The sequence below is a fragment of the Catharus ustulatus genome, chromosome 9 (genome assembly GCF_009819885.2).
Source record: "Catharus ustulatus isolate bCatUst1 chromosome 9, bCatUst1.pri.v2, whole genome shotgun sequence".
In the NCBI taxonomy this organism is placed as follows: Eukaryota; Metazoa; Chordata; class Aves; order Passeriformes; family Turdidae; genus Catharus; species Catharus ustulatus.
Genome location: NC_046229.1, coordinates 6,833,889 through 6,860,730, shown reverse-complemented (window position 1 = coordinate 6,860,730; position 26,842 = coordinate 6,833,889). Strand labels below are relative to the sequence as shown.

Here is a 26,842-nt window from a genome sequence, read left to right as displayed (position 1 = left end):
CACCAAGGGCAGGGGGTTGGAATTCTGTGGGCTCTAAAGGTCTCTTTAATCCAAACCACTCCATGCATCTGAGACTCTTTCCTTTATCTTACTCAAGGCTACACCCCACAGTATCTACAAATACTAAAAGCATCCAGGAATAGATATGCCACTGTTTTTAATTTCCAGGTTGGTAACAGCAGCTTAAATATTTTATTTTTTCCCCCCCAGATGCGTCATTTGTATGATGGACTTTGTTTATGGGGACCCTATCCGATTTCTGCCGTGCATGCACATTTACCACCTGGACTGTATAGATGACTGGTTGATGAGATCCTTTACCTGTCCATCCTGCATGGAGCCAGTGGATGCAGCACTGCTTTCATCATATGAGACTAACTGAGCCAGGGTTTCTCTACTGAACCTTCGAGGAGACCATCCACTTCAATGGGTTTGATCCTTTTGTCATTCAGCCCAAAGAGCCAGGAATTAGGAAATTAAGATCATGCACAAAGTATACATTTCCTAATAAATAAATAAATAAATAAAAGATATTCCTGAATGGCTGCAAATATTGGAAAACATAGTATTTTAGAGACTATAGAAAAGTAGGTTGTTATTTTTAATGTAAAGCCTTGACCCACCATTGTCTTTTAATGTTTGTTCTTACACCCATATATAGGAATTGTGTAAAGTGTTACAGCAACTGTAAATGTTTAAACTGCGTGTATCCAATTTTATTAGCAGCAAGATAAGAGTATTTTTTTCCTAAATAAAATAACCAGTTTTGTTCTGATTCTTTTCACAAGTCCTGGCATTTGGGTCAAGGCTTTATTGAAATCTACATTTTATAACACTGGCACAAAGAAATAGTTTTAAGCTTGTTTGCACAGTTCTTTTTCTTTTTCTTTTTTTTTTTTTTTTATTGGAGATGGAATTCATTGCCTTAGGTCTTTTTAATAGTGTATTGTTATTGTTGGGCTGGCTCTATGCTTGAAAACCAGTTTATTTATAACCTGTTAAAAGTGCTATATTTTGTTTGCAGTTAGGAATATGCAGACTTCAAAAGTGATCTCCTAGCTTGTAAGCAAACTGAGATGCATTATCCCTTTTCTACAAGTGATGCAGATTATGAAGATATGACACAAGTCCTGCAGTGAAACTGTGGTTTCATGGTTTTTTTATAACTTCCTTCAGTTTTGGTGAAATAACAGTCCTTAAACTTTAATATGTGACCTTTAACTTGATCAGATTAAAAGTGGGCCAGATGAACAATAAATAGTTAAGCTGCCATAACTGAAAAAAAAAATTATATTTGGAACTAATGTAGTGTTAGCATTGATCACTTATTCTACTTTTTTCTCCCTAAAAATGGTTGTCTTGGATCATAGCAAATGGATACTGCATCTCTCGTTCTTGTAGTTCTTAGGTTATCAGAAGTTAAGAATAAACATACTGTATCTCAGTCTCCTGTATTAAATGTATCTGTTGAGCCCTGCTGGCTGACACATCAGTCCACCAAACAGGAATGAACGCAGAGAGGAGAAAAACAGACTTTGTTCTGCACATAAATGCAAAGTTTATATAAACACAGAGTGTCAGGGTAGCAGTGGAGAGGCAAACAGTCCTGCTATAGCCAGAATGACACAATTCCCTGATTTCTGTAGCAAACAGTATGTGCTTGTTAAGAGAGGCTCCAGGAAAGATTGTAGCTGTAAAGACCTTTTGCCACTTAGCTTTTTTCCTTTTTTCTTCTCCCCCACTCCCTTAATGTATCTACTGTGACTTCTATGCATTCAGTGCCACCCTGACACAGTGAGAAGCCCTGGTCTCATGAAATGAAACAATCTCAAGTTAACCACAGCAAACTGGGGGATGTTTTTTGATTATGTTTCAGCTATAGTTTGAGTTCTTGATCCAACAAGTTGTGTTTAAAGACCCAGGTCCTTTGAGGACTTAGTGCATTTACAGTAGAGGAGAATTGTGATTCTGTGGGTTATGGAGAACTGGTCAGCACAATGGAGAGTCAGTGTTTGTTTGTTATTCCTGCAGCTGACAGCACCCTGCTCCCTTAGAGAAGAACTCCAAGGAGCAGTCACAAGGAACTGAAAACACTCTGCAATTCTAGGTTCATTCAAATGGCCACACATTTATCTGGAAACAACGTTTTGCTGAATTCATACATACCTAATTACATGGATCAAAATCTGGGAAGAGAGACCTGAAGTTGTGCAATATCATTGTTCCTTTTCATCATTCCATGTGTGTTCCTTTGTGTCCTCCTTTTTGTCTGTTTGTTTCAGGGGTTGGGTTCTTTTTTTTGGTTTTTTTTTTTTTTGGTAAAACAATGTCCACATTAAGTATTCATTTCTTTATCTTGTTAAAACTGGCAAATGAACAATTTGAAAAAAAACAGTGTTGTCATGGTGGTATTAGTCTTTATTTATTACAAGACTTGATTAAGAAAGATTTAAAATAAGTAGGAAGTCATGAATTTCTGAGCTGAATGTTTCCTAGCAGCTGAACTTTGAACACGGATACTGACTGGACTAAGGGAAGAAATTACTTTCATTAAAATACTTGTTAAATAGCAAAATAAAGTGTGAAGGGCTAAAACTGGAGCTGATGACAAAAGAACATTCAAAAAAAGTTCAAATTTTAGCTTAAAGACAAATGTGTAAATACAACAAATAAATCAATTTATTTTTAAAGTTTTTAGGTACAATACTGTTCTGGGTGATGTCTAATTCAAAGAAGAATTGATCTAAATTTAATGCAAAATAATGCATAACCTGAATTTTAGCTGATTGTGGAAGCAGATCCGTGTTGTATTTCCACCATCTATAAGATGAAGATACATTTACCTCCTGTCTTAGAGGTGTCTAACAAATTACTTGCACTTCAAACACATTAAGACAGTCCAGCACAGCCCAGCTGTTCCCAGCTGGAGTCTCCTGCAGCTCAGTGAGGGGAAGGACTTTGCTCTGACTCACCTGGACCTGTTCACCCAAAGCCCTTCTTCTGCCAGGGTAGGCAGGTCCATAGAAAAATGTCTGCAAAGGAGTTTGAATGGAAAAACAAACAAAAAAAGCCTCTTACAGCTACTGTGTGCAAGTCCCTGAGGTTGGAGGTGCTCGACAGCCCTCAAGAGCTGTTGCTTTGAAGCATTTTCATAGGGCCTGTGCAGTGTGCTGGGAACACTCAGTGCAGTGATGGCATTTGTAACCTAGAGCTGGAAGTGGCACAGCAGCCCTGGCACAGACCCAGCAGGGCTGAGGGATCACCAGGCTCCATTTCAGCAGCACAAGGGACACTGAGTGTGAAACCCACACGTCCCAGGGCAGTGCCAGCACATCCCTGCTGTCCCTGCAGAGCAAGAGCTGCTGCAGAAACTGCACTCAGGAGGCACAGCAAGGATGTGCTTGGGTTCCACTTGTAGGTTAGAGAAGGAAATGGATTTTGTCTCCATGAGAGGGAAACTCCTACAAACCTGAAGCCAGAGATATAATGACAAGTAAGGAATACTCAGTTTTATACAGACCTTTGTGCTTAAAAATTCATGCATGCTACAGGAATTACCACTTTAATCATTTTACATTTAAGGATGGTAGTCCTTATTACTTGTTGCCAGTTCATTATGTAAATCTGGGGTAGAATCATACATAAACAAACCAACCCAGCCCAGAGCATTTCTTTCTAAGGAGCATGAGCCACATAAGGGTTTAAAAGCTCCTATGGTCTTGCAGCTTCCCAGGGCTGAAAGTAATTCTGTCTTTGGAAGGCTGACAGTCTCCCTTTCCAGGGTACATTTCTGGGCTGAGGGATTATGAAATACCTGAATTTACTTCAGTTGCCACAGTTTCAGGACTTCAACATTTCCTGTCCTTGTGCAATCCTGGTAAAGATGAAAATTCTTTTGAGTCAGGCTGCCGGTGAAATAAATAACAAGATGGCTGAAACTAAATGTACAGAGTCTCTCAGCAGTTAAATCCTGGATTAAAAGGATTTAGGAAAAAAGTGGATGCTGGCTGATTACAAACAGTTTGTTAGAAATACCACATTTTTGTTGAAAGCACACATTCTAGTTGATAACCTATAAAACACATGAATAAAATCTGTTCAGAAGAGCCCTTCTTGACTTAATACCCAGAATAAAAATTAGCTTCAAGGATTAACTTTTCCTTTTATATAGCATTTAACTTTGAAGAATATAATTTATGCTAACCATCCTTTGCAGATTATCTTGCATTTAAACCTGTTCTGGGATAAGGGTTCAGGGCTGTGGAATTCTTGGTATGAAATGAAAAGTTAATGCTTTGTGATAAAGAGAACAGTCTAAATGTACTCTGCTAAAGCATCTTTTTTAAGCAAAAGAAATACCTGTATTTTCATGCTAGCAACTGATTCATTACAACATCCACTCTGCTCTGACACTTTGCTAAGTAAAAGCTGCAGAGAGGAGTTTATAATGAAGAAATCCTTTGTGCAAAGCCCTTTCTGTGTTCCCACAGCACCGAGGTATTTGCTTACTCAGCAAGAGGGGCCCAGCCACACGGAGCCTGCACAGAGAGCCCCCAGCCCTCCTCTGTCCTGGCTGGAAAACAAGCACCAGAAACTTCATAAACCTGCTCTTTGCAGCACCACTCCCTACAAAACATTTGTCTTTCTTTCCAAGAAGGCATTTCAAGAGCTCTGCACACAGCAGTAAATGTTGGATTCACCACACACCGAGCAATTTCCCAGCCTCCCTTTGCTCCCTCGCTGCACTTTTGCCAGGGCTCTCACTGCTCCATGACAGAGAAACTTCACCTTTTCAGCATCTTTTGCTCACACTGCTGCCACATTAGCAGGAGCTGCCTGTGCAATCCAGGATTCATGCTGGGAAAGCAGATTGAGGGAGGCAGACAAGGCAAGAATTCAAGGGGGGAAAAGATGAATCACTCCAAAACTGTTTTCTGAGCAGGACAGAGCCATCCCAGGCACTGTCCCACTGAGGCACAGCTCTGCTAGTCCAGAGTGAAAACTGATGCCCTTCAAATCTAGAGCACAAAACTGCATTTTTGTGAGGTTATGCCACTGAAGGGCTCTTGCTAGATTGCCTGTTTGCCTTGGGATTTCTTCTAGAAGATTACAAACTGCACAGTCCTGCAGTGTGAGCCTACTGCAAACCACTAGCAAAGGCCTTTAACCTCTGCATTTTCCTCAACCATCATCAAAGCTTTCTTTTCTTTTTAAAGTATATTGCCTTTTTCAAGTCCTGAATTTAATAAATAATTCAAGCAGTTCTTATAACTTTTCAGAAAGCTTTGGCTCCAGAACCTGTTACCACTGTGTGTGAGTATACACCCAGATGTTTTATGTATATTTATATATGCTTTTCTTTATGTATGTGTGTGTGTGACAGATCAGACAACAGCAGAGCTGTAGCTAAGGAATTCCTGCTGTTCCTTACAAATACCAACATTTATTTGTATCGGTGATGAGCCCAGCCAGCAGCACAGAATGGAAACTCAGGTATCCACAAGCCATAAGAATGAAAGGCAAAACAAATTTTTCACAATTGCATCAGTCATTGGAATAATCTCCCCAGGCAATGTTAGAGCTCCCAACACTGGCCACTTCTAAGATTCAGCTGGACAGGGTGCAGGGCCACCTTGCCTAGCCCCTGTTTTTGGCAAGAAAGGTTGGACCAGATGATCCTTGAGATCTCTCCCAACCTGGTGGTGTATCTATGACTAAAATATCAAAACTATAACTGGTCCTGATATTTATGTCTAAAAACCTCTGCAGCTGCACAACCTTAGTGGTGCTGAGAGCAGTGCTGGGCACTGCACCCACATGAAGATGACATTGAACTGAGCCACATAATTATAGGATGCTCTGGAATTTACAGCCTTGTTTCACTCCCCAGAATGATTTACTGAACTGCACTGAGATACAGTTCCTGTTCTGCACCTGCACAGCAGAGGCAGCTGCAGGCATCTCGCACCAGCACCTTCCCCAGAGCATTCACAAAGCACCAGCTCCTCCTGGGACTGTCCCTGTGACACCAAGCACAGCCCCAGAGCTCCAGCCCTGCAGACAAACATCCCACACAGCTCCAGCACCAAGGATGTTGTTCGTACCTTCACACCCCGTGTACTGCAGGATAAAAGGAATGGGAAGAGGAGAACTGTCCCAGAGTATTGCAGTTTCTGCCTCCTCTCTTTCCACCACATCACTACATTACTTTAGGCCACAGGCCTGCAACTGTACTTTACTAGCACAAGATAAACTTTTCTTTGCCTTTTTAAAAATTGAATCAGCCCATAAAAAGAGCATGTAGGGGGTTATGACTGCTCTGTTTTGTATTCTTTCTGTAAAACAGCCAAGGAGAAAGAAAGCAAGTAAATTTCCCTGCAATGCAAAATTCTAAATAAACATTTTGCCTATGCTTAGCCAGCAATGAAAATAAGTAGGTCCTGAGGTTTAAAAAAACCAGAAGATAATGGAGCACAGCCCAGTCCTACAGAGTCATGACTGAATTTTAGCAAACACTATGCAGAACTTTACCACAGTGCAATGCAGGTATTTATTAGCTCTGTTGCTATTCATAAATCTTGGAGACAGGGATTGACTGGGCATGTCCTTAAAAGAAAGTACTTGGATTCTTTTTTTAAAACACCTGAAGCAAATCTAGATAGCATCTTAAAAAATATTCTATGATGACAAATCATTCAATTAAAATACTTGCTGGTACATGCTTTGCACATAATCTGCCACCAAAATGTATTTGCAGAACATAATGAGAAAAGAAGCAAGTTCATTTCTAGGCTGTTCAGGTTGCCCAATCTCATTCATCAGTGATGTTGCCAACCATTACCCATTTTCCTGTAGAGCAGTAAACAACATGACTCACCTCTTTATCTTCTCCTCTTCCTCCCAGAGGGGGAATGGTGTTGAATGCCTTGTTTTGGTCATTTCACATACGTTTGCTTTGCTGCTGTGTTTTTATGCTTGAGAAGGCAAAGAAATGCATCTTGCAGGTGGAACTGGAGGCTGAGTGTTGCATTTAAACTCCTGGGAGTGTTTTTTGCATTCTAGGACTGACCTGTAGGAAAGCTTTGTCTCACATGGAGAAGCATTACTTGATGCCTGTGTTGGGCCAGAGGCACACAAGCTGTCAGCCCACGAGCTTTTAGTGAGCTTTTAGTCTTGGACCCAGGCCACAGATAACTAAAAATACTAAAGCACTCAATACAGAATGTAATGCCAAAACCAGTGTGAAATGGGAGGAAATGTTTGATACGATCCTGTTCTACGCTGCTGTATTTCATAAAATGCTGTTTCCCAAGCCAAGTTTTGAGGTGTAAACAGCCTGAGGCCAGGCAGTCAGAAGGGGACAGTCCTTAAACATCCATCCCTGGTGGCACGTGTGAACTGTGGATGGCAACTGAACTGAGTGTCAGTAAGCAAAGCAGGCTCCTACCACACAGGTGGAGTTGAGCAATCAAGTTTGTGTTTTCAGGTCACAGTAGTTCTGTATCATGTCTGTGACTTCATCAAATTCTCTTCAAATCATCCAGAAAAGCTGTGTCCAGGTTCAGCTCCAGCCCAACATCCTTCACCCAACAGTTTGTATCTCATCTTGTGTTACTTACAGGAGCTGGGAGCTGATGCAGCTGCACCTGATCAGACCTCAGCAGGAGCTGCTGGCTCTTCAGCCCCTCTCCTCCCTCTGTTCAAGAGGGACCCTGTACACAGGGATTGCACAGAACAAAGTTAATGATAAAAGGGATGCCCCTTTTACTGCCCTGCCCTTCCTGCCAGCACCACTTTGAGGTGACAGCATTATCCCATGGGGCACCATGGCTGCTGCTGCAGACATCCAGGACACTGAGTAGGAATTTCTACCCCTCCTTGGTTACTGGCAGGAAAACACTGGTTTAAAAAAATACATAGAAAAAGAAATTAAGTTTGTAGGTTTTATAATAGAGGTCCTACCAAATGGAGAAAACTTGTCTGCTGTCATAGTTAGTAATTTTTCTCTTTAGGTAACATCTCTGGCTTTGCTGAGGATGGGGAAGAGCTGATTGCAGCACTTGTTGGCTAAAGCTGGTGCACAGAGTGGGTTTCTCAAGCATTGCTCAGACAGTTCAGCATTTGAATGCAGAAGGAATTGCTTCTTCTGCAGTTGAGGTGTGCACTATATCTGTCTGCAGTCATACTTTCATTTCCTGAATCTTGGGCCATGCTTCAGTCTCTGATGTGCAATTCAATGACAATATCTGCTATTTTCTGCTAAGTGAGTACCCTGAGATGAGAACCAACACATTTGTACTTCCCCTGATCCACTGCATCTGGGACTCCAGACTGGTGAAGCAATTTACTGTCCTGCAGAGCTGCTCCAGGCACCACACAGCAGCTTCTGGAAGAGCAATGGAAAATCCAGCCCAGCACTGACCTTCCAGCCCAGACCCCACTGGGAGAAGCACCAAAATGAAGGAACTGATGAGCAGAGTGACGTTGGGCAATTGCAAATCTAATACATCAAAGCACTTACACAGTGACAATGTACCAGACCTTCCACTCATCTTCTCCTCAAGTGAATCCATACTATTACAGTCCATAAATCCTCACTGCATAAGGAAGGTGATCATTTGTTATGGCTTGGGAGCCAAGGAGCCAGAGTGAAACATCCCAGTGAACTACAAAGCACTCACTGAAGCTGGAGATCAGGTCCACAGTGTGACTGATGCTGGTGTTTGAGTAAAGATGACTATGAAAATCTTAGGAAGGTTATGAAAACCTTAGGAAAATCTTGGGATTTTCATTGCTGCAAAGCATCAGGGAAACTGGCTGAGTATCACACAGTACATCCTTTGTGTGATGTATCTAAGATCAGGCAAAACCGAGTTGTGGGTGAAATTTCAAAGATGAGAAATGAATCTACACTCAGAAGGATTGTTCACTTTCTGCACAGCACAATTTATGCTAATTTTCACATGGCATTGCTTTCTTGAAAGATGCTAAGGCTGCCAAAATATTTGAAAAGGACACAACAGGAAGAAGAGGCGTTATATGCATGAAGTAGAACAAGAAACTTTTTTTATTCTATACAAAGAATGACTGAATTTTTACACTGAAGTTTCGATGTGCAGCATGTAAATAGCATAACTGTTTATATTGAATTTTATCTGAATTGAGAAATTTATTGGAACTGAATTTATCTGAGAAAGTCACTTTAAAAAAGGCATTCTTCATCTATGATTTTTAACTTGCAAAGACTTTTATAAAGGGTATCTATTTTTAAGACAATGCAAGTTCTCCTTGTTGAGGAACTGGTGGTTCTGTCTCCTTGCATATTAATCTACAGTTATAAAACAATTTTATTTCCTTTGAGGAGGCAAAAGCAGAGCTATAAACTGTCAATTTTCTCTTCTGCTGGGAACAATCACTTTAGAAAGGATATTCACTGTGAGGTACATAGATATGAATCTTCCTGACAAACGTCTCCATTGGAGAAAAAGGGCTGTCAGAAGACCTCCCATCTCCACCCATCAGAATGGGTAATGGGGAAGAAGCTCTTTCAAAAGGGAGGTAGAAGTGTGCCCCAAAACCCCAGAGGCATACAGACATGGAGCTAGCCTGGAGAACAGCAAACACAAGGTAAAGCTGTGGTACCACTGACTTCCCCAGTTTTTCAGCAAAGCAGGAATTCCACGGCAGCGTTTAAAGCAGACCCAGCTCATTGCTCCATTTTCAAAGCCCCTTACACAGAAAATCTCCCAAAAGATCAATAAAGAACAGAAAGATAAAGGGCTGTCCTTTGTGCTGAGGGAGCCTGCTCCAGCCTCAGCTTCCTCCCACAGAGAACATCTGCCTTGTCCAACAGGGACATCTCAGCTTGGGAATCCTAAGGGCAGTCACTGTAGGAAGTGCTGAACTGTCACAGTAACTCCTGTATGGCTCCAGCCACTGCAGTGTTGCCATTTCCTAAATGACCTTCAAGAACTTGTGCTTTCAATTTGACATAAGCTCCAGATCATGTTCATTCTGACAAAAGACATTTCCTAAGAACCTCCCATTGTCAAAGAAGTGATGCAGTTTTATGCCATCACCACCTTTCCCCTGCAATCCTCAGTAAATTAATTCAGCTGCTGCAAGCAGCAGACTTGACAGGAAAACCAAACTAAAGAAAAAGTCAAGGTACTTGCATAAGGGAGACCATTCTTTTCACCAGCAGGTTTCTTACAGAAGCAAAAATGTGACTGGTAGAAGCTGGTAAAGAGAAGCTTTCTGTGCACAACCAGAAATGCCCAGGATCCAGAGCTCCTCCCTGCTGTGAGATTTTCTCACACCATTCCAACTAGGCAGGCACTGGGAAAAAGCAATGCTTCCTTCTCAGCTGCTGGCACTATGGATCCAAACAAACATTTAGAACTAACTGAAGTTAAATCTGGAAATCTGAAAGTTTTGCTGTTTGTTTTTTTTTTTCCAAATGCTCCCCTTTCACTACAAGCAAGCTACAACATAACGTTGGGAACGCAAGAAAAAGGCACATGATTGAAAAATGAATTACACAGATGTAAGTATTCAAAAAGCCACTGTTGGAAAAACAATATTTTTCAGGGTTATGGTTGGTTTGAGATTTTTTTTTTGCCATGTTATTACACTAGACAAATGTTTTATGCATCACCTTTGAAATTTTAAGTTATTTGGTTTTTCACTGACTTGAAAGAGAAGGAAAAATAATTCTAAAGTGTCAGTAATTTTCTGCACAAAGTTTGCAACAAACAGAACATCAAAGAAGAAAACGTTACGACACTGCTGAGGCTCCACAGTGCATTCCATTTTCTGGGGCGGATTTGGCTTGGTGCAGGGCAGCCTGAATTCTGAAATGTGTCCTTGTTTCCATGGAGTAATTCTTGTAGTTTTGTCTGAAACAAAAGGAAATCCACTCCGATGAATATATATTTTAAAAACATTTCTAAGGTATCTTTGAATTACTGTTTTAAGCCAAACAACAGTAGACAGCAAAAAATCCTTTCTGCACAAGCTCCTTTGTTGCCTACTCTAAAATACAAGGCATGTGGTCCTGGCCAAACAATGCAGCTCTTTGTTCTTTATTTGTAGTTCCACTGTCTGGCAACTAACAGAAAAATATAGCTTAATAAGAAATTGAATCTGGTCCACTCAATCAAAATATTGAGCCCATATTAATTATCTGTAACAACCACTTAGTTTACATTCAGAAATTAGGAACTTTTCCCCCACTTAAAGAAACTATCCTGATCCAGAGGAGGGAAACATCCCACCTCCATCCTATGTTTGCCAGCAATGTGAAGTCTCTGTGTAGGAAATGAAGGCAGACAATTTGCTGCTCCAGAGCTTGGAAAGAGAAAGTGGGCACACACCAGATTCCATATCAGCTTTTCAGGAGCAATTCACCATTCCAGGGAAAGACTGGCAGGATTTGCACCACACACATCTAGGGCCTGGCTCTGCACTGTCATCTGCCTGTAGTTTCCAGTAGTTCTGTCATACTCTAAACAGTTACTGGAAGATTCAAAGAACCTGTATTTTCATGGAAAAGTGTATATAAAAAGAAGAAAATTTGCCCCAGGACCACATAGAAATTGCAGATCCTACTTAGTAGGAATTAACATGTCAGCTCCTACAGGATGGCTACAGAATCCAAATACAAAAGAGGATTAGACCATGCTAATTTTCTTGCAGAAGACATTTGTCATCTTTACAGAAACACAACATTAAGTATTAAAGTCTGTGTATCTTAATAGCATTTCAGTTCTAAATTCATAATTTAAACCAAGCATGGCAGCATGGGATCTGTTTGTGGCAGTGCCAGTCTCTTGGTGAAAACAAGGAATTCCATGCCCATCCTACACCAGCTTATAATTTAATGCATGCAACACCCAAGAGGCTGACTGAGAAAAGGAGGTGGCTGGGTTCTGCTCTGTGCTGATCTGAAACCCCTTGGAGTTTTCCTTTAAATGGAATCAATTTTGTCATGCCGAGCCTGTATTCCTCACGAGTGCACTGATATTCTTGTTTGTAGTTTACAGTCATACAAACAGAAATATTTCCATGCATGACCAAGCCAAAACTGTTTATCATCTCGTCCCACTCTTTCTCCCAGAGCTGGGGATCCAAGCCAGCAGCAGGACGTGGATTTAGGTCAGGCAAATCAAGCGTCACGCACCAGCCAAGCGCTCGCCTGCGCTCCTGCCAACTGCAGACTGAATTCTGCAGCCCCAAGCCCAGCAACACCCTGCTCTACTCCCTCTCAGGCCTGCTGAGACATTCAGTGTTTGTAGTTGAAACCCAGAGCATTTTAATGCCACAGGTGGAAATGTAACAGCTGCACCTGTATATATGACTGAGTGAAATAAGGGAGTTTGTAATGAGGGTGGTATGGGGTTTTTTTTTTTTTGTTGGGTTTTTTGGCTGCTGTTGTTTTCGTTGTGTTTTGGTTTTGGGTTTTTTAATGTCATTACAGTTCTCAAGAGTGCTTTGAGCACAGTAAGTCTGAGAAGCAGCTTTCATACACTAGGCATAGCACATTTTTCAGAGCTGCTGTCTGTTAAGCCAAATATCTTCTCCTAAGGGGACCTGAGAGACTCAGAGCTGCCAGGGAAAGGTGCAATGGCCAAGCAGCAATGACAGAAGCTCCAGCTGGAATCAGCAGCTCTAAATCATTCATTTCTAGATCTCTTGTTAAGAGAGATTGGTATGAAGAAAATGAGGACAGAGAGGTGTGTTTTGAGGCACATGAAGCCAACTGAAACATTTTCTACTGCACTTTGCTAATGCAATTTTTGCTGCTCTTAATATCTTCCATGAGTCTACAGAGAACCAGGCTCAGAAACACAGGAGATTAAGGATTGCAATATTTTCATTTTTGTGCTGACAGGCTTTTGGCATAATCTTTGGTAGGCTTGATTTGCTACTCTGACTTGCAGCATTGCCTGACTTGGAGAAAAAACAACATAAAAAACTCTATCTGACCTCTCTGACCCAGGGGCAGGCATCAGTTTTGTAGCTGCTCACACCTGTGGCAGTGATTCTGCACATCTGGACTCATTCAGGATCCAGGCAGAGGTGAACTACCCTGGATGCTTGAAGAGGGGGAGAGTTGTTTGGGTTGGATTTCTTCCCTCCCCATCACTGCCAAAATTTTGGCTCAGTGGAGAAATAAAGGTTCAAACAGAGGCAAACCCCATATTTTGTTAATTTTTATAACAAAGAACACACACGATCCCATAAACCTTCTTTGCTAGAAAAACCAGTCACACAAAACAGTAAAAGTAGGTGTTTTAGGTGCCTTGATGCAGATGAAACAATACAAAGATACAAAGTGCAACCTGAAGCATTATCCTAAATGTATTTCATCAAGGAAAGAAACAGGCACTGCTGGCCATCAATTTAAATAACGCTATTTTAGCCATAACACAGAGCTCTGATTTAATATATCTTTTTTATGAATAAGCAAATAGACTACAAAGATTATTACACTTTGTTACACATAGATTATTTCTTATGGAAGCTTTTGACATTCCTATTAAGATAATTTTTTGGCTCTTTCTGCAAGTCCAAGACTGAACAAATGTAACACCTACCACTGGAAAGGTCCAAACCAAAACCAAGGCATGCATGCTCCCACTGAAAGAACGGAGTTTCCATGATATTAAAATGGAATTATTCTGCTTCTTGCTGACCAGTCAAACATCAAACTGATCCATCAGACACCAACACAGGCTTTTCACTTACTTTGCTTTTTCCAGAAGTTTTATTGCTTCTTCTCTTCTATCCTGGTCCAGATACAGTATTGCCAGCTCCAGCAAAGCATTTGGAATTAGATAATGGTCATATTTTATCTTCTTCTCACTGCATTGGAAAAGAAATAGCCTAGAGACCTTGAAATGATATATTGTTTCCTTCATTTAACAGCTCCAAACACAAATACATAGGAGATTAGCTAAGATCAGAAGCAGCAATCAATCTCTATTACAACACTTGTCATGTTCTCTATCTGAAACTCCCTTCCCTATTAAATGTGTATTTTGCATAAGCATCCTACACAGTATGTATAATCTCAGGATTAGAAAATAATGCCTTTATGATCAGGGAAGTGTTAGAAAAGATGACAATATCATGAGTTCTATCCATGTGAGCCAACAAATAGAGGTGTCATTCACCACATGATGTGCAGAGGTTCCCAGTGCAATCATGTCTTGCAGAGTGCATTTGGCTTTTTGGGTACAGCTTCCTCATGACTGGGAAGAGGAAGGGGGCAATAAAAGCTAAGTGGTAACTGAAAAATGTTGAGCACCTACAGTCACCAGAAAAAGAGAAAATGCCTCAATAAAAAATTATTTAAAAATAAAAATAAAAATAGAAGATTTGAAATTCTTCAACATACAGCTAACAACAGTGGAAATTAAAATTGAAATACCTTGAAGCAAGCACTAAAGATACTTCAGTTCTCTCCCTTCTATTCATATCATGGTTGCATCTCCTCTTACTTGAAACTCAAGAGCTCTGCTACATGCCAGGTATGAAAACTTACTTTAAATAGATGTAATTAAAATGGTCTTCTGCTTCTGAGATCTTGCCCAAATGCTTGAAGCATAATCCCTTTAACAGTTTTATCACGCACCGGTCATCTGCCAGTAGTTCTGTAGCTGCAGGAGGAAGTAAATGGCACATTTTAGAAAACTCTAAAACAGAGGAGACTTTTCTGCCTCTGGGGAACTTTTCAAAGGTAAGTGTGAGTATAGTCCATCTACTGAAACACAGGAAAGAACTAGTTGGTGGATTTAATTTAAAGCAGAGACAAACACACATCAACCTTTTCCTAAATTGATCGAACTTTGCCCAAACATTGTTGGGCTGTTCTTTCCTCCCTACTCCAACTGTCTTACAGCTCTGACACCTAAAAACTAATTTAAGGTGTCAATTTTGTAAATACTGTAGTCCAATTTACAATCACTCAACCCTTTGCCTTTATTGCCCTGTAGATCTCTTCTGCTTCCTGACTTGTAGTCACTTGGCCTATTCATGGGTAAGAATTTTATCAATTCTCTACCTTCATTTGGCTAAATAAAAAAATATGAAAATTTGCTACCTGTACCTCACACCTTACCATACCTTCTTTGGAGTTTACACTTCTGAGAGTCCAGAGTCTTACCAGCTTCATCTAGCTCTAAGTCCTTACTATCAACACTCTTTCTCCATCAGAAAATTTCTGCATAATATATATCAAAGAAAACTTCTGGGCTTTTCATAGCCAATCCACATAGGCAGCTTACTCTTAAAAGTTTACAGGCAAAATCTTCAGCTTGGTTGCTCATTTCCAATTAATTAAATATGGCTGAAAACAGCAAGTCAATATTTGGAACAGGCAACACTTTAAATTGTTGGCATGCTTAAAATATATCCCACTTTTCAATTACATGTCCTCATAGTGTTCTACAAACATGAATCTGCTACAAATCCCTGCAAATGCAGCCTTAGCGACAATTTGCCAAATAAGAAAAAAAGGGAACAGGGAAATACTTCACTTATTTAAAATGGTGAAACAAAATGGGTAACAAAGAAGGTGAAAAGCTCAAAGGCCTTTTTCTAAGACATCACCTTCACTGAAAATATTTTCCCATTCTCTTTTTCAATTAATTAAAAAGAGAGAGTTTTAGCCAGTCTTTCAGGCAACCCTTTCAAATCTTGTGTAGCTCCCTGCACAGAAGTCAAAGGCCCTAGAAAAGACTGCAATGCAGTGTTTTAGCCTATATTCCTTTGTCAACAGGGGCTTGATCCCTTTGCAGGAAGGTTGTATATAATAGTAATAAGATCAAATATTGGTCAAGGAAAAACTCTGAGAAATGCTGTGCAGACTGTTTGCACTCCCACAGGAGCTGGGAAAGACTGACAAGAAGTAAACACCAATTCAATTTTCTCATGGATAGCTAATTAAGAAACAGAGATGGAATGTGGTAGCAGGGCCTGTTTCAGTTCAATCCCATGTTGTGCTCATTGACAGGAAGGCCATCCCTGGTGTCCTGGATTTCTACAGCACACTGGTGACACCAGAACATTCAGCCCAAAGGTCATATCACAAACTGACAGCACTTTCAAAACAGAAAACCAACTCCTCTCCTATTTATCCTTCAAAATTGAGGATAACAAAATCTGAGGATAACAAAGCTTCAGGATCCAAGTAATCAAGTCAATGCATATGCTGATTTTGATCTAGCAAAATAAACAGAGATTTATCACATGTCATGAACCATTCCTACACACCTGTGGATGGAAAATCACTTGCTATAAGTTATTGTTACATTAAAAATAAAAAATATACCTACCTGCATAAACAGTTTATGGTTTCATTATCTGTGTTTCTCCTGTGACCCAATTAACTTTACTAATGAGTGTGCCTCTATTCACAGATAATATCTCTAGCTATTGTAGTGCAAAAATAACTACTTAAATCCTACCACTGGTTACCTGAACTTCTTGCCAGTGCTTCTTCTGCTTCATTTAAAGTCTCTAACATGCCTTCTGTTAAGTTGGGACATTTTCCAATTACAGCATAGCCATTCCAGATATACATCATTTCCTGGGGTCAGGGAGAAATGACAACACCATTAATTACAGCACTGGATAGATGTAGTTGTCTGTCAAATAATTCAGTTTATCTCTGCATGATAAAAAGTTACAGGTTACTTAAATAAAGTCAGTTTGTCAAAATGTATTTTCATTGCAACTGGAAACTGGTTACACTGTTTTTTAGGACAAATTAGCCCTGGAAGACACCTCAAGAGCCGCTTACTGCACACAATGCAAAGGAGATTGCTTGAACAGAATACAAACATATTCTCACTTATAGAAGCAGGCAAGTAGCAACAAAATAGACTTATAACATTCATGGCACATGGCTAATTGCCCCTTCATGAAGGTCTCCTCTCGTTTTTCAGTTCTATCCTAGAAAAGGCAGTAATAAATACCCATAAATAACTGCAATTTACTGCTTCCACAGAAATAGCATGAAATCTCAGGACAGCAAAATAAACCAAAAAGAAAACCAAACCCTCTAACCTTTAAGCCAAGTTTCAAGCAAACAGACAGAATTTTAAATCTGAACTGTAAACCTCTTACATTCCTCAGGTTCGTTTGATGATCCCAAAGAAAGTAACTTCTTTATTATTCAACTGTTCTTAGAGTAGATTTTATTAAAAACTATTGGCTGAATTCCTATTCCTATTGAGGTTCTTGGAGTACATCAGCAAATGTGCCCATTGCTACTACCAATCACAAAGATGAGAATACTGTATAGGCTTACAACTGGCCTTCACGATGCATTATTTAATCATAAAATCACAAAATATCCCGAGTTGGAAGGGACCCACCAGGATCATTGATTCCAGCCCAATAGCACCCCAAGAACCCCACTCTGTGCCTGAGAGTTCTTGAGCTCTGTCAGGCTGGTGCTGTGCCCATTCCCTGGGAGCCTGTTCAGAGCCCAGCCACTCTCTGGATGAAGAACCTCTACCTAATACTCAACCTAAACCTTCCCTGACACAGCCTCACGTCATTCCCTCAAGCCCTGTCACTGATCACCAGAGGGAAGAGATCAGTGTTTAATATATTTATTCTATTTATTTACATGACTTTATCTACATGTGATAATTTAAAGTATTTGGATAAAATTTATATATAGAATACTGGATTGTGGAACTATGGCACAAGAAGCTGTCAGGCTAGAATAGTTGAAACAGCATGCTAACCCCAGTCACTGTTGCTTTCACCATCTGGTCTCTGTTGATTGGAAAATCTGTGCTGAGCTTACTGGACCTAGTGCAGATTCATTAACAAGGTTTTCAAACAGAAGTATTCAAACCACATTTATTAAGCTAAATCTCTGAGCTAAGACTTGCTTGAGGACTCACTCTTTCCAGCAAGTCTCCTGATAATGAAAAGAAAAATCCTGGAGATGAGATTCTGTCCCCAGTTCCACACGCACAAAGTGCTTTTATCTGTTCAGCTGCGGCATCTGCTGCCTCGGAAACGCAACTGCACAGCAGCCAAGGACACAGTGCCCAGCCAGAGAGCTCCTGGGACAGAAACCTGCTCTGTCACAATCCCATCAGGATAGCCCAGCCAAACCCCAGGTGTGTACACTCCTTCCTCTCTGAAACCTGAAAGGCACATCAAAGTAACCTAATTATTTCTCTCGCTTCAGTCTGACTAGTGGAACGTGCCCCCTGGTGAATACCCACGCTCTGCTGTAACAGTTATTTCAAGAAGCACAGTCTCACATACCCCTGGTAGGCTGGGGAGTGGTCTCCAAGAGGCTCTCCTTGTTCTGGCATTTTCTTTAAGAGCATTTACTAATTATCCCTCTCTTTCTTTAAAACACAACAGCTCAAAGCTTTGCAAGCGTTAACACCACCGCACTTGGCAAATCCCTGGACTCAAAACCCTTTTATGTTCTTTTTCACATGTTCTTTGTAGACAGATTTTTGTAAGTGCAATGGGTGCCTCATGCAACTGGCCACAGGGAACAGGTCAGCATTACAGAGAAAAAGAAATTAAACAAAAAGCCCAGCAGCTGCAGTGGTTTTCTGGGGTGGCCAAAGGAGTCAGTTGTTTCATCCCAGCACCCGTGAGCTGCTCTGGAGAGCACCAAACTGCAAACAATCAGGGGCACATTAAACAGCTCCTTACATGCAGCCCCCAAACCTTCCATTGTTTCCTTGACACCACCCCTCCTTGTACCTTACAGCCCTCTGTTAGCAAGTGACACGACAGAAGAGACCCAGGGCAAAGTTCCTCCGAAGGGAACCAAAAGAAAGCTGTTGGGAGCACGCTGCTCTATAGCTGGAATAATGAGTTACACATGCAACACATTTACGTGTCACAAACAGCTGGCTGAGTTCCCTGTGGCTGGTGCATGCCCCAGTTTTACAGCATTCCTCGCATTCATCTGGCTTTGCTTTGGGAACATTCCAGTCTCCTGCAGAGGTTTTACCTTAGAAACACGGAAAGATACTATCCCAATTATCTTGGGTTTATTTCTCTACATTACAAAAACGTTGAAAAGGGGATGTGTGTGGATATTGGATGTTTCTAACTTACCAAAGGTGGGACAGGCAAAGGAACAGGGTTTGAGGAAAGATACCGTCGTGCTTTCCGAATTGCAAACTTTTCCGTGGGCAGAGATTTCCCTGCAATTTTCAGTTTCAGACTGGGAACAATCCTGAAAGTTTAAAGGAAAGCATAAGGAATTTTTCCCCTGTGAACCTCTGAGATGAAGACATTCAAACTTAAATACAGAAAAAAAAAAAAAATCAAACCAAGGAGAACTTAAAAAAGCTGTCACACACTGGGCTATTGCTACCTTGGGGAAGCTGAGCAACACATACTCACAAAAGCTGTCTTTATGCAGGGCACGTTTATCTCTAGGCTTCCTCTTTAATCAAGCAGGAGGAGAGGGACTCTTCCCCACTGAAAGATTAAATTATATGATGCACCTGACTCATAAAGGGCTCATCTCTCTTCATAGACTGAGAAAGAGGCAAACTAGCTTTCGTCTTCCCATTCTCCCAAAGAGTGAAACTATTTGCTTTATAATGGATTCCAAATTCAGTGAAATCTGTTTATAATGATTACAAAAGACAGAGAAAACTTGAAAAGAGTAATGTAATCACATTTTAAAAAATAGATTTCATATAAAAATTCCAAATCCTAAAGTAACCAAATTTTCTTTGCCCCAGCAAGCCTTTTGAGCTTAAACATTACATTAACACAGTGAGGTTATCTCACTGTGTTTATAATGCATAGATTCACTTGCACATTTAATTATTTCTTACTTCTCTAAGACTCAGAACCAAAGAATAAAGTTGTGTTTATGCTCCCACTAAGGAAGAACTTATCTTGCAGCACAATCCATTGAAGGCTTTCACATCTTAAATTCCATTTTGATTAAAGGAAGCAACTGAAAAAGAATGCATTACATGGAACTGCAGCAGCCACTGTATGGCCAGGAGAAATCTGCTGTCCAAACTCAGGGTCCACTTTAGTTCTAAAGGATGTTTAACTCTACATTTTCCTACAAATCCAATGCTATTTGCATAATTCTTCAAATCTGGATAATGAATAATTTTACCTCTCTTCCCCCAACACTGTGATATGAAAAGATAGTAAATGGTTGTAACTGTGAGTTTTGCAAATTTTACCTAAATAATTCAACTTCGCTGTCTCCAAAAGGACTGCAGTCATCTGGTCCAAACATACTGAGATAAGCAGCTTTCATGTAAATGTAAGTAGCCTGCAAATGCAATGAAGAATATCTATACAGAAAAAATGAATTTACAGCATCACCTTTATTCACATAAAGCCCAAAACAGCAACATAAAGGGAAGAAGTTGCTGGTTTTGCTCACAGTCTTACAAAAATTTAAGTAAGAGATAAGTATTTTAGAAAGTGAGTGTAGAATATTGTTTTTAAATCATGTGTTTGCTTAGTATGTATCAGCTTATAGTTTGTGTCCAAATTCCAAGAAAAAAATCTCATGCTTGAGTAAAGTGAGTTTTTAATACTGTTAGGAACACATGCTAGAAAACCTAAGATAAGGTCTTGCTCAAAGAAAAAAAAAAATATTATACAGTCTCTGTGTCAAAACTTGGTAACATATCCCACATAGTAGGTTCTAGAAAATAGTCACTCCCTGGAGTTCAGAAGAGCAGACTTTGGCCTCTTCATGGATCTGTGTGGAAGAGCACCATGACATAAAGCCCTGGAGGGAAGAGGCGCCCATAAAATCTGGTTAATATTCAAGGATCACCTCCTCCAAGCCCAGAAGCAACACATCCCAAAAAAAGAGGAAGTCAGGCAAAAACTCCTGGAGGCCCATGTGGGTGAAAAAGGATCATCTCAACAAGCTCAAGACACAAAAAGGAAACCTAAAGAGGGTGAAGGGAAGGACAGGTAGCCTGGGAGGAATACAGAGAAATTGTCTGAACAGCCAGGGATCAGGTTAGGAAAACTAAAACTGATGTCTGGCTAGGGTGGAAAGAGCAAAAAGAAAAGACTCTATAGGTATGATGGTGATGAAAGGAAGAAGAGAGAAAATGTGGGCCCTCTTTGGAAGAAAACAGGAGACAAGGTTACCCAGGATCTGCAGAAGGCTGAGGAACTGACTTTTTTTCCTCAGTCTTCACCATCAAGTGCCCCAGCCTCCCTCCCCAAGTCACAGAGGGCAAAGGCAGAAAATGTGAGATAAACTGCCCAGGGCAGGAGAAGTTTGGGTTCAAGACCATCTAATGGACCTGAAGGTTCACAAGTTCATGGATCCCAAGGGAACTGGTGAATGACGTTGTTAAGCCACTGCCCATCACATCTGTGAAGTCAAGCCAGTCCAGGAAAATTCCCACTAACTGGAATAGAGGAAACACAACCCCCATTTCTAAAAAGGCAAAAAGGGAACAGAAATGGAGGAATGCTTGCAGGGCTCTGGATTAAAGAGCTTCTCCCTCCCAGATGCAGAGGGATAGGCGCCACTTCTAATTGCATTTATTACCCTGGAGGCACCACCGTGGCTAACCTCACTCATCAGCACAGGAGCTTTTATCCACAGCATAATGAAAGAAATGGCAACTTGCACCATTAATTGCAACATTTGATGACACAACCAGTCAATACACAGCATCTTTAACAAGCTGCTGTTCATCCACCAGTTGGGCCCAAAAGATTTCTGCTCGCCCACCATCTCTTCAAATTTGAATGTTTGCAATTCACATCATCCTGTAGCAGCCACAGCAGGCCAGGTTTTACTTTATAGTCTGCACCTTCAAAGCTACAAAAAGTCAACTCAATTTGCTTGAAAGTTCATAGATATTATGGGGCCTCCTGCTCTCTTGCTCTGCTGAACCTACCTTTGACCAAGTGTTTTCCTTGCTCAGCAGGTCTGCGTAGAAAAAAGCCATCTTCCACTGGCGCTTGTAGGTGAAGCACCACATCAGCTCCCAGTAGCACATGTGGTGAAACTGCTTCCAGTACTGCTGAGCTTCACAGCATTCCTCATACCTACTGACTGCCTGCACACAGAGATTGCCAAACACTGCCTTAGTCAGGTCTAAATGCACAGACAGAGGAGCTGTCACACACTGGGGCTCTAGATCTGCCTGCATGGCTCCTGCAGCTTCCAAATTATTGACAGCCCAGGGTGTCCCAAAATCCCATCTGCTGGCTTCACACAAGAGATTCTTGGTTGCACAGTTATCCTGGTGTCAGCAAGTTTACCCTGCCACAGAGCTTTCCATTCCTGGAAATTATGTTTCTGAGCATACTCAAAATTAATCTTGTGTCTCGGGAAATTAGGAAACTGAAGGCAGAGGACAGATGCTCAGTTGGCTTTTATTGCTGCACTTCCACGGATTTCAAGGGAGCTATTGCCCTGCACACCAGCTGATATTCTGTCTCAGAGTATTTTGGATGTGCAGTCTTCATCTCAATATTTTTTTTTCAAGTCTTTTATGACTCTCAGTTCACACTGAAGGCAAAGAATTACCACTGGGTCTCACTAAAGACACAATCTGCTACAGGATTAGGAAGACAGTGATAAAACTGTGTTATTAATCCTGGTGGACTAGATTATCACCAAAAATTGGGAGAGGTAGCAAAATGAAGTGGAGAAAAAAGTTAGTCAAAATACTTTACAAAATTCCTATTTGTAATTCAATAAACTATGAATTACATAGAGGCCAAATCCAGAGGAAGCATTAGCCAAAAAGGAAATAGCATTCCTGCAGGAATTTTTCCAAAGCTTTTAAAATTTACTTTTGAAATTTACTTGAAATTAGTAAGCAAAATGATTACTTACCGCATCAATATTACCCTTTAGTGTTTCTATCCTGCCTGCAAAAAACAGGAATATGGCTCCCTGTAATAAATAATAATAGAAATACAAGTATTCTATAACAGTTTTCAATCTGACCATACAGTCTAGAACTTTGATTTTTGGCACAAAAGCATTAAATGATCACACCAAATAAATTATGATTCATTTTACCTTTGGATAGCGTGCCAAGTAAGGCTTAAGTAGCTTTTCTGCCTCCTCAACATTTCCTTTTCCTGTCCCTAAAATGTATAAGAATACAAGTGATAAAAATAGTTAGAAAACAAAGGAAAAAAAGAACTGGAATGCAAGGTGCTGATTTTCCATCCTCAGTTGGCCAACATGTTGGTTGCTCTCTCCACTAAGTCAGGCATAAATACAGGTTGGAGCTGCACTAAGGCAGCAGCAGGAAGCCCTGAAAACATTGTGCTTCCTGACTTGAAAACTCAGGCACAGACAAACACATTTGGTAGCATGATTTAGCAGGAGATAACACAGAAGTACACATTAGCAGGAAGCTGTCACCTCCCAAAGAAAATCCAATGTCAACAAAGCAATTATCACTTACAGCCATTATTTTAACCTCCCCAGTAATCACCTGGCTAAAACAGATTTAGTTCTCACAAGTTTCTTGGCCATCCCATTATCTTCCTTCTCACGTGTTAAACAAACCTCCATCTTGAAAACTGAAACATGCTTTTCAGCTCTGATCATTACTGTAAAATTACCCACAAATGAGCTACTTTTAATCTGGTTACAAACAAACAATTCACCAACAAATAGGTGATGGAATCATCTTTTTCCCCTTTGTGTCCCACCAGAACGAATCAAATCCAAGAGTTATTATAAACAATCTTACCTAACACAAAGGTCATGAAAGTATGATAGCAAAGCAACAGCATGGTACACAGCACCGACCTAAAGCTGTATGATGATGCTCCTTCTTGAAGCTGCAGCAGACCATGTTCCTGTGCAAACAGAGGGAGGGGGACAACGTGTTGGAAAAGAACCAGGGCTGTGTTTTGCTGGCTTAGCTTCTGCTCACTCACCAAATTCCCCAAAAGGCACTGACAAATTCCTCTAAAAGGCACTGATTGCTTACACAGCAATCAAAGATAGAATACACCTATTCATTTATCTAATAGTTTCTCATGGAGTTACTGCTTAGCCTGGAAAACATCTGGTGACAGAGCAGCAACTTGGGATGTATTACATAGTTAACATAAGAAAACGAGAGACAACTTATCACTGTGACCCAAGTGCTGCTAAACTGCATTCCAGAAACAAAACACTGGGTTCTGAAAAGCGAGAAAAAACCCCACACATCAGCATTATACAGTGTATTCTTTTTTTTTACTGTGGTTCACTGCACAGAAGAGTTAAAGGATCAAGAAAATAAAATCTGCAACAAGCAGAGCAAAAGATGTCAGGGCAAAAAGACATTTTAAAGCATGCCAAGAACAAAAGGAGCTTTGCAATGATGTTGGCCCACTACATCCAGTGGAAAAATATGATGAAAAGAAGAGTATTTCTGTTCCCTTTGGGAAGAACTAAAGCAATCAAGTATAACATTGTGTTCATAGTCAATGACAGCATGATGGATAACCAACTTAAGGGATTCAGGTTCCTGAGGCAAGAGCATTTATCAGCCCATTCTAGGACTAGCTCCATGATATCAACAGCACGAATAGAAATGTGCAGATGTATCAAACAAGAGATCTGCCCACCTGTAAATATGCACAGTAAGATATCCACTATGTGCTGGGACAAAATCTGTTCAAAAGTTGCTCTGTCACTGCACTGGAAGGTCACTGGGACACGATGTGTGTGACTACAAGGACACCTTTCAAACCAGCTCCACTATAAATAGGAACCCTGAGGGATGTCAGTCAGAGGCACCAGGAAAGGCACGGGGAGAGCCCTCGGAGCAGATCCCAGCACAGATTTACATCTTTTGTGTGTCCTTGTTGACTGAGGGGTGTTACACCACCACGCCTTTATTGCTTGCTGTGTAAACACTGAAGCCTGTAATCATACTCTCATTTTCCTCAGACATCTATTTTTGCACTTAACTAGTGCAGTTAATTGTTTTCACATAAATACAGGGGGGGAGTTGTGATTTTGCTTCTCTTTTATCCTTTTATTTTTTAAAACTCAATGTATTACATTAGTTACTACTACAAGGAAAAATATGACTCATATTTGCAGATAATTATTATAACATCTAGTTGGGACAAAATCATGAAAATACTGACTTGCATGTCACTACAGAAGAAACTAAAATATATTGAAATCATTACAGAAACTCAGTGACTTAATGGAAATCAAGTACTTAGCAAAATAAAACCAGCTTCATTTTCTGCTGAGAGGAAAATTTGATTGATACAAATAATTAACAAAATATGATATATTCTTCAAATTGCCCAGATGAAACCCACAAATATTTGTATTTTTAAAAAGTATCACTTCAAGGTAAAAGCAAAATAAAACATTCTGTGGAATGAATTTTGGCAAAAAAAAATTCCGAAGTATCTTTCCAAAAGTACATTTTTTTGCAATGAAAAATCTTCAGGCTTGATATTTCATTGAGCCTTTACTGACACCAGGCCTTACAGTATTTGGTATCTTCCATATTATATAAAAAAAAAAAAAATTAATGTGACTAGCACTAAGAATGATTCAAACAGACTTTGTCATATAAAATCATGTAACCTTTCTCAAGTTGATCTGAATTATATTTTGGCCTCAAAAGCATATATGAGTGCAGCCAAACACAAAGTTATAATCTGTATGGACAAGGAATGAGCCCACACCCACCTTACACAGGATTGCATCCTGGATAGCAGTAACTGGATTAAGAATATTGCCCATTCATCAGAAGAGGGTTGCAAATCTGACACCCTTAATTCTAAATTCTTGAACTGAGTAGTTACACAGGCATGAGAAGCTCACTGAGCAAGTTAGTTCACTCTGTGGAATGTCCATAAGCCTATCTAGTCCAGCAGAGCTATTAAAGGCTGTTTACTTTTCACTCTGCCACCTGAATATCCCAAACTTTCTGTATTAAAGTAATAACAATCAGTAGAAGACACAGCCTAAATAGAAGAATCTAGAAATAGTTATTATTAGTATTATAACACTTGCTTGTAGAACACACTACAGCAAAGCTGCTTCTCCTCAAAAAAAACCTCTTGCAAACTGCTTCTCTTACAATGGGATACCCAGAAAATAGGAATATGAAGGGTGTCACTGGGAATCATGTTTTACATCCCACACTCCCTAGCTGGCCTCCTGAGGCTCCCTCTGTGTCTGGCTAAGGCAGAGGTGCTCCTCCAAGGACCAGCTTGGCACAGTAGCCTGGACCAGGCACATGAATCACGTTTTCAAGCACCACCCTTTCTCCACAGGGAGCCTACAGGGATTAGCCAACAATTCCCATCAGCCAAGGGAGTGCCAGGAGCTGGGCAATGTGAGGCTTTCCAGGATCAGACAGAGGATCTGGGAACAAAATCACTAGCAGCTACTTGAGCCTAAGGAGTAACTCTGCAAACACACTGCACTCATAAGGGACTGGCACCAGTGAGTACATTATATTTAATTGTCAGGACACACCTTCTAACCATAAATGACCCATAACTATCTTCCACACCTATGTCACAACTGATAGAAGCAATCCCAGAACACCAGGAATGAGCCTCTAAATAAAGTCTATTACAGGGCATTTTGTAATAATATAAAACAGATGTCAAGGCAGTAAGTGTTCATAATTTTTCCAGAAAGACATTTTTGTAATTTCCCTACCTGACACTAACACATTTCAGTTGTATTTCCACACAAAGCATCAACTACTCTGAAGGATATAAGGCAGAGCACAGAGCAGATGTGATCCAGTGTGGTAACTCAGCATTCTGTGCAAGTTCCTCACGACATCTCACAATCTAATTCCCCAGACTGTCACTACATTATATT

General features: G+C 40.4%; 2 protein-coding genes across 3 annotated transcripts in view; one reads left to right on the top strand and one right to left on the bottom strand.

Annotated features, from left to right (window-relative positions):
- RNF11 (ring finger protein 11) overlaps positions 1 to 1,444 on the top strand; it is a 29,719-nt gene extending 28,275 nt beyond the window's left edge. The window contains exon 3 of the mRNA XM_033067865.2: positions 211 to 1,444. Coding sequence (XP_032923756.1) covers positions 211 to 382 — 172 coding nt within the window. The 3' untranslated portion in view covers positions 383 to 1,444. The remainder of the gene's footprint in view (positions 1 to 210) is intronic.
- The window catches only part of TTC39A (tetratricopeptide repeat domain 39A), a 52,541-nt gene continuing 26,574 nt past the window's right edge, over positions 876 to 26,842 (bottom strand). For both annotated transcript variants that reach the window (XM_033067864.2, XM_033067863.2), the window contains exons 9-18: positions 23,733 to 23,841; positions 23,048 to 23,115; positions 22,859 to 22,918; positions 21,912 to 22,073; positions 20,214 to 20,305; positions 19,114 to 19,234; positions 16,483 to 16,594; positions 14,549 to 14,663; positions 13,750 to 13,866; positions 876 to 10,898 (exon numbers count right to left, since the gene is read on the bottom strand). In XM_033067864.2, the coding sequence (XP_032923755.1) occupies positions 10,778 to 10,898; positions 13,750 to 13,866; positions 14,549 to 14,663; positions 16,483 to 16,594; positions 19,114 to 19,234; positions 20,214 to 20,305; positions 21,912 to 22,073; positions 22,859 to 22,918; positions 23,048 to 23,115; positions 23,733 to 23,841 (1,077 nt within the window). In that variant the 3' untranslated portion in view covers positions 876 to 10,777. The remainder of the gene's footprint in view (positions 10,899 to 13,749; positions 13,867 to 14,548; positions 14,664 to 16,482; positions 16,595 to 19,113; positions 19,235 to 20,213; positions 20,306 to 21,911; positions 22,074 to 22,858; positions 22,919 to 23,047; positions 23,116 to 23,732; positions 23,842 to 26,842) is intronic.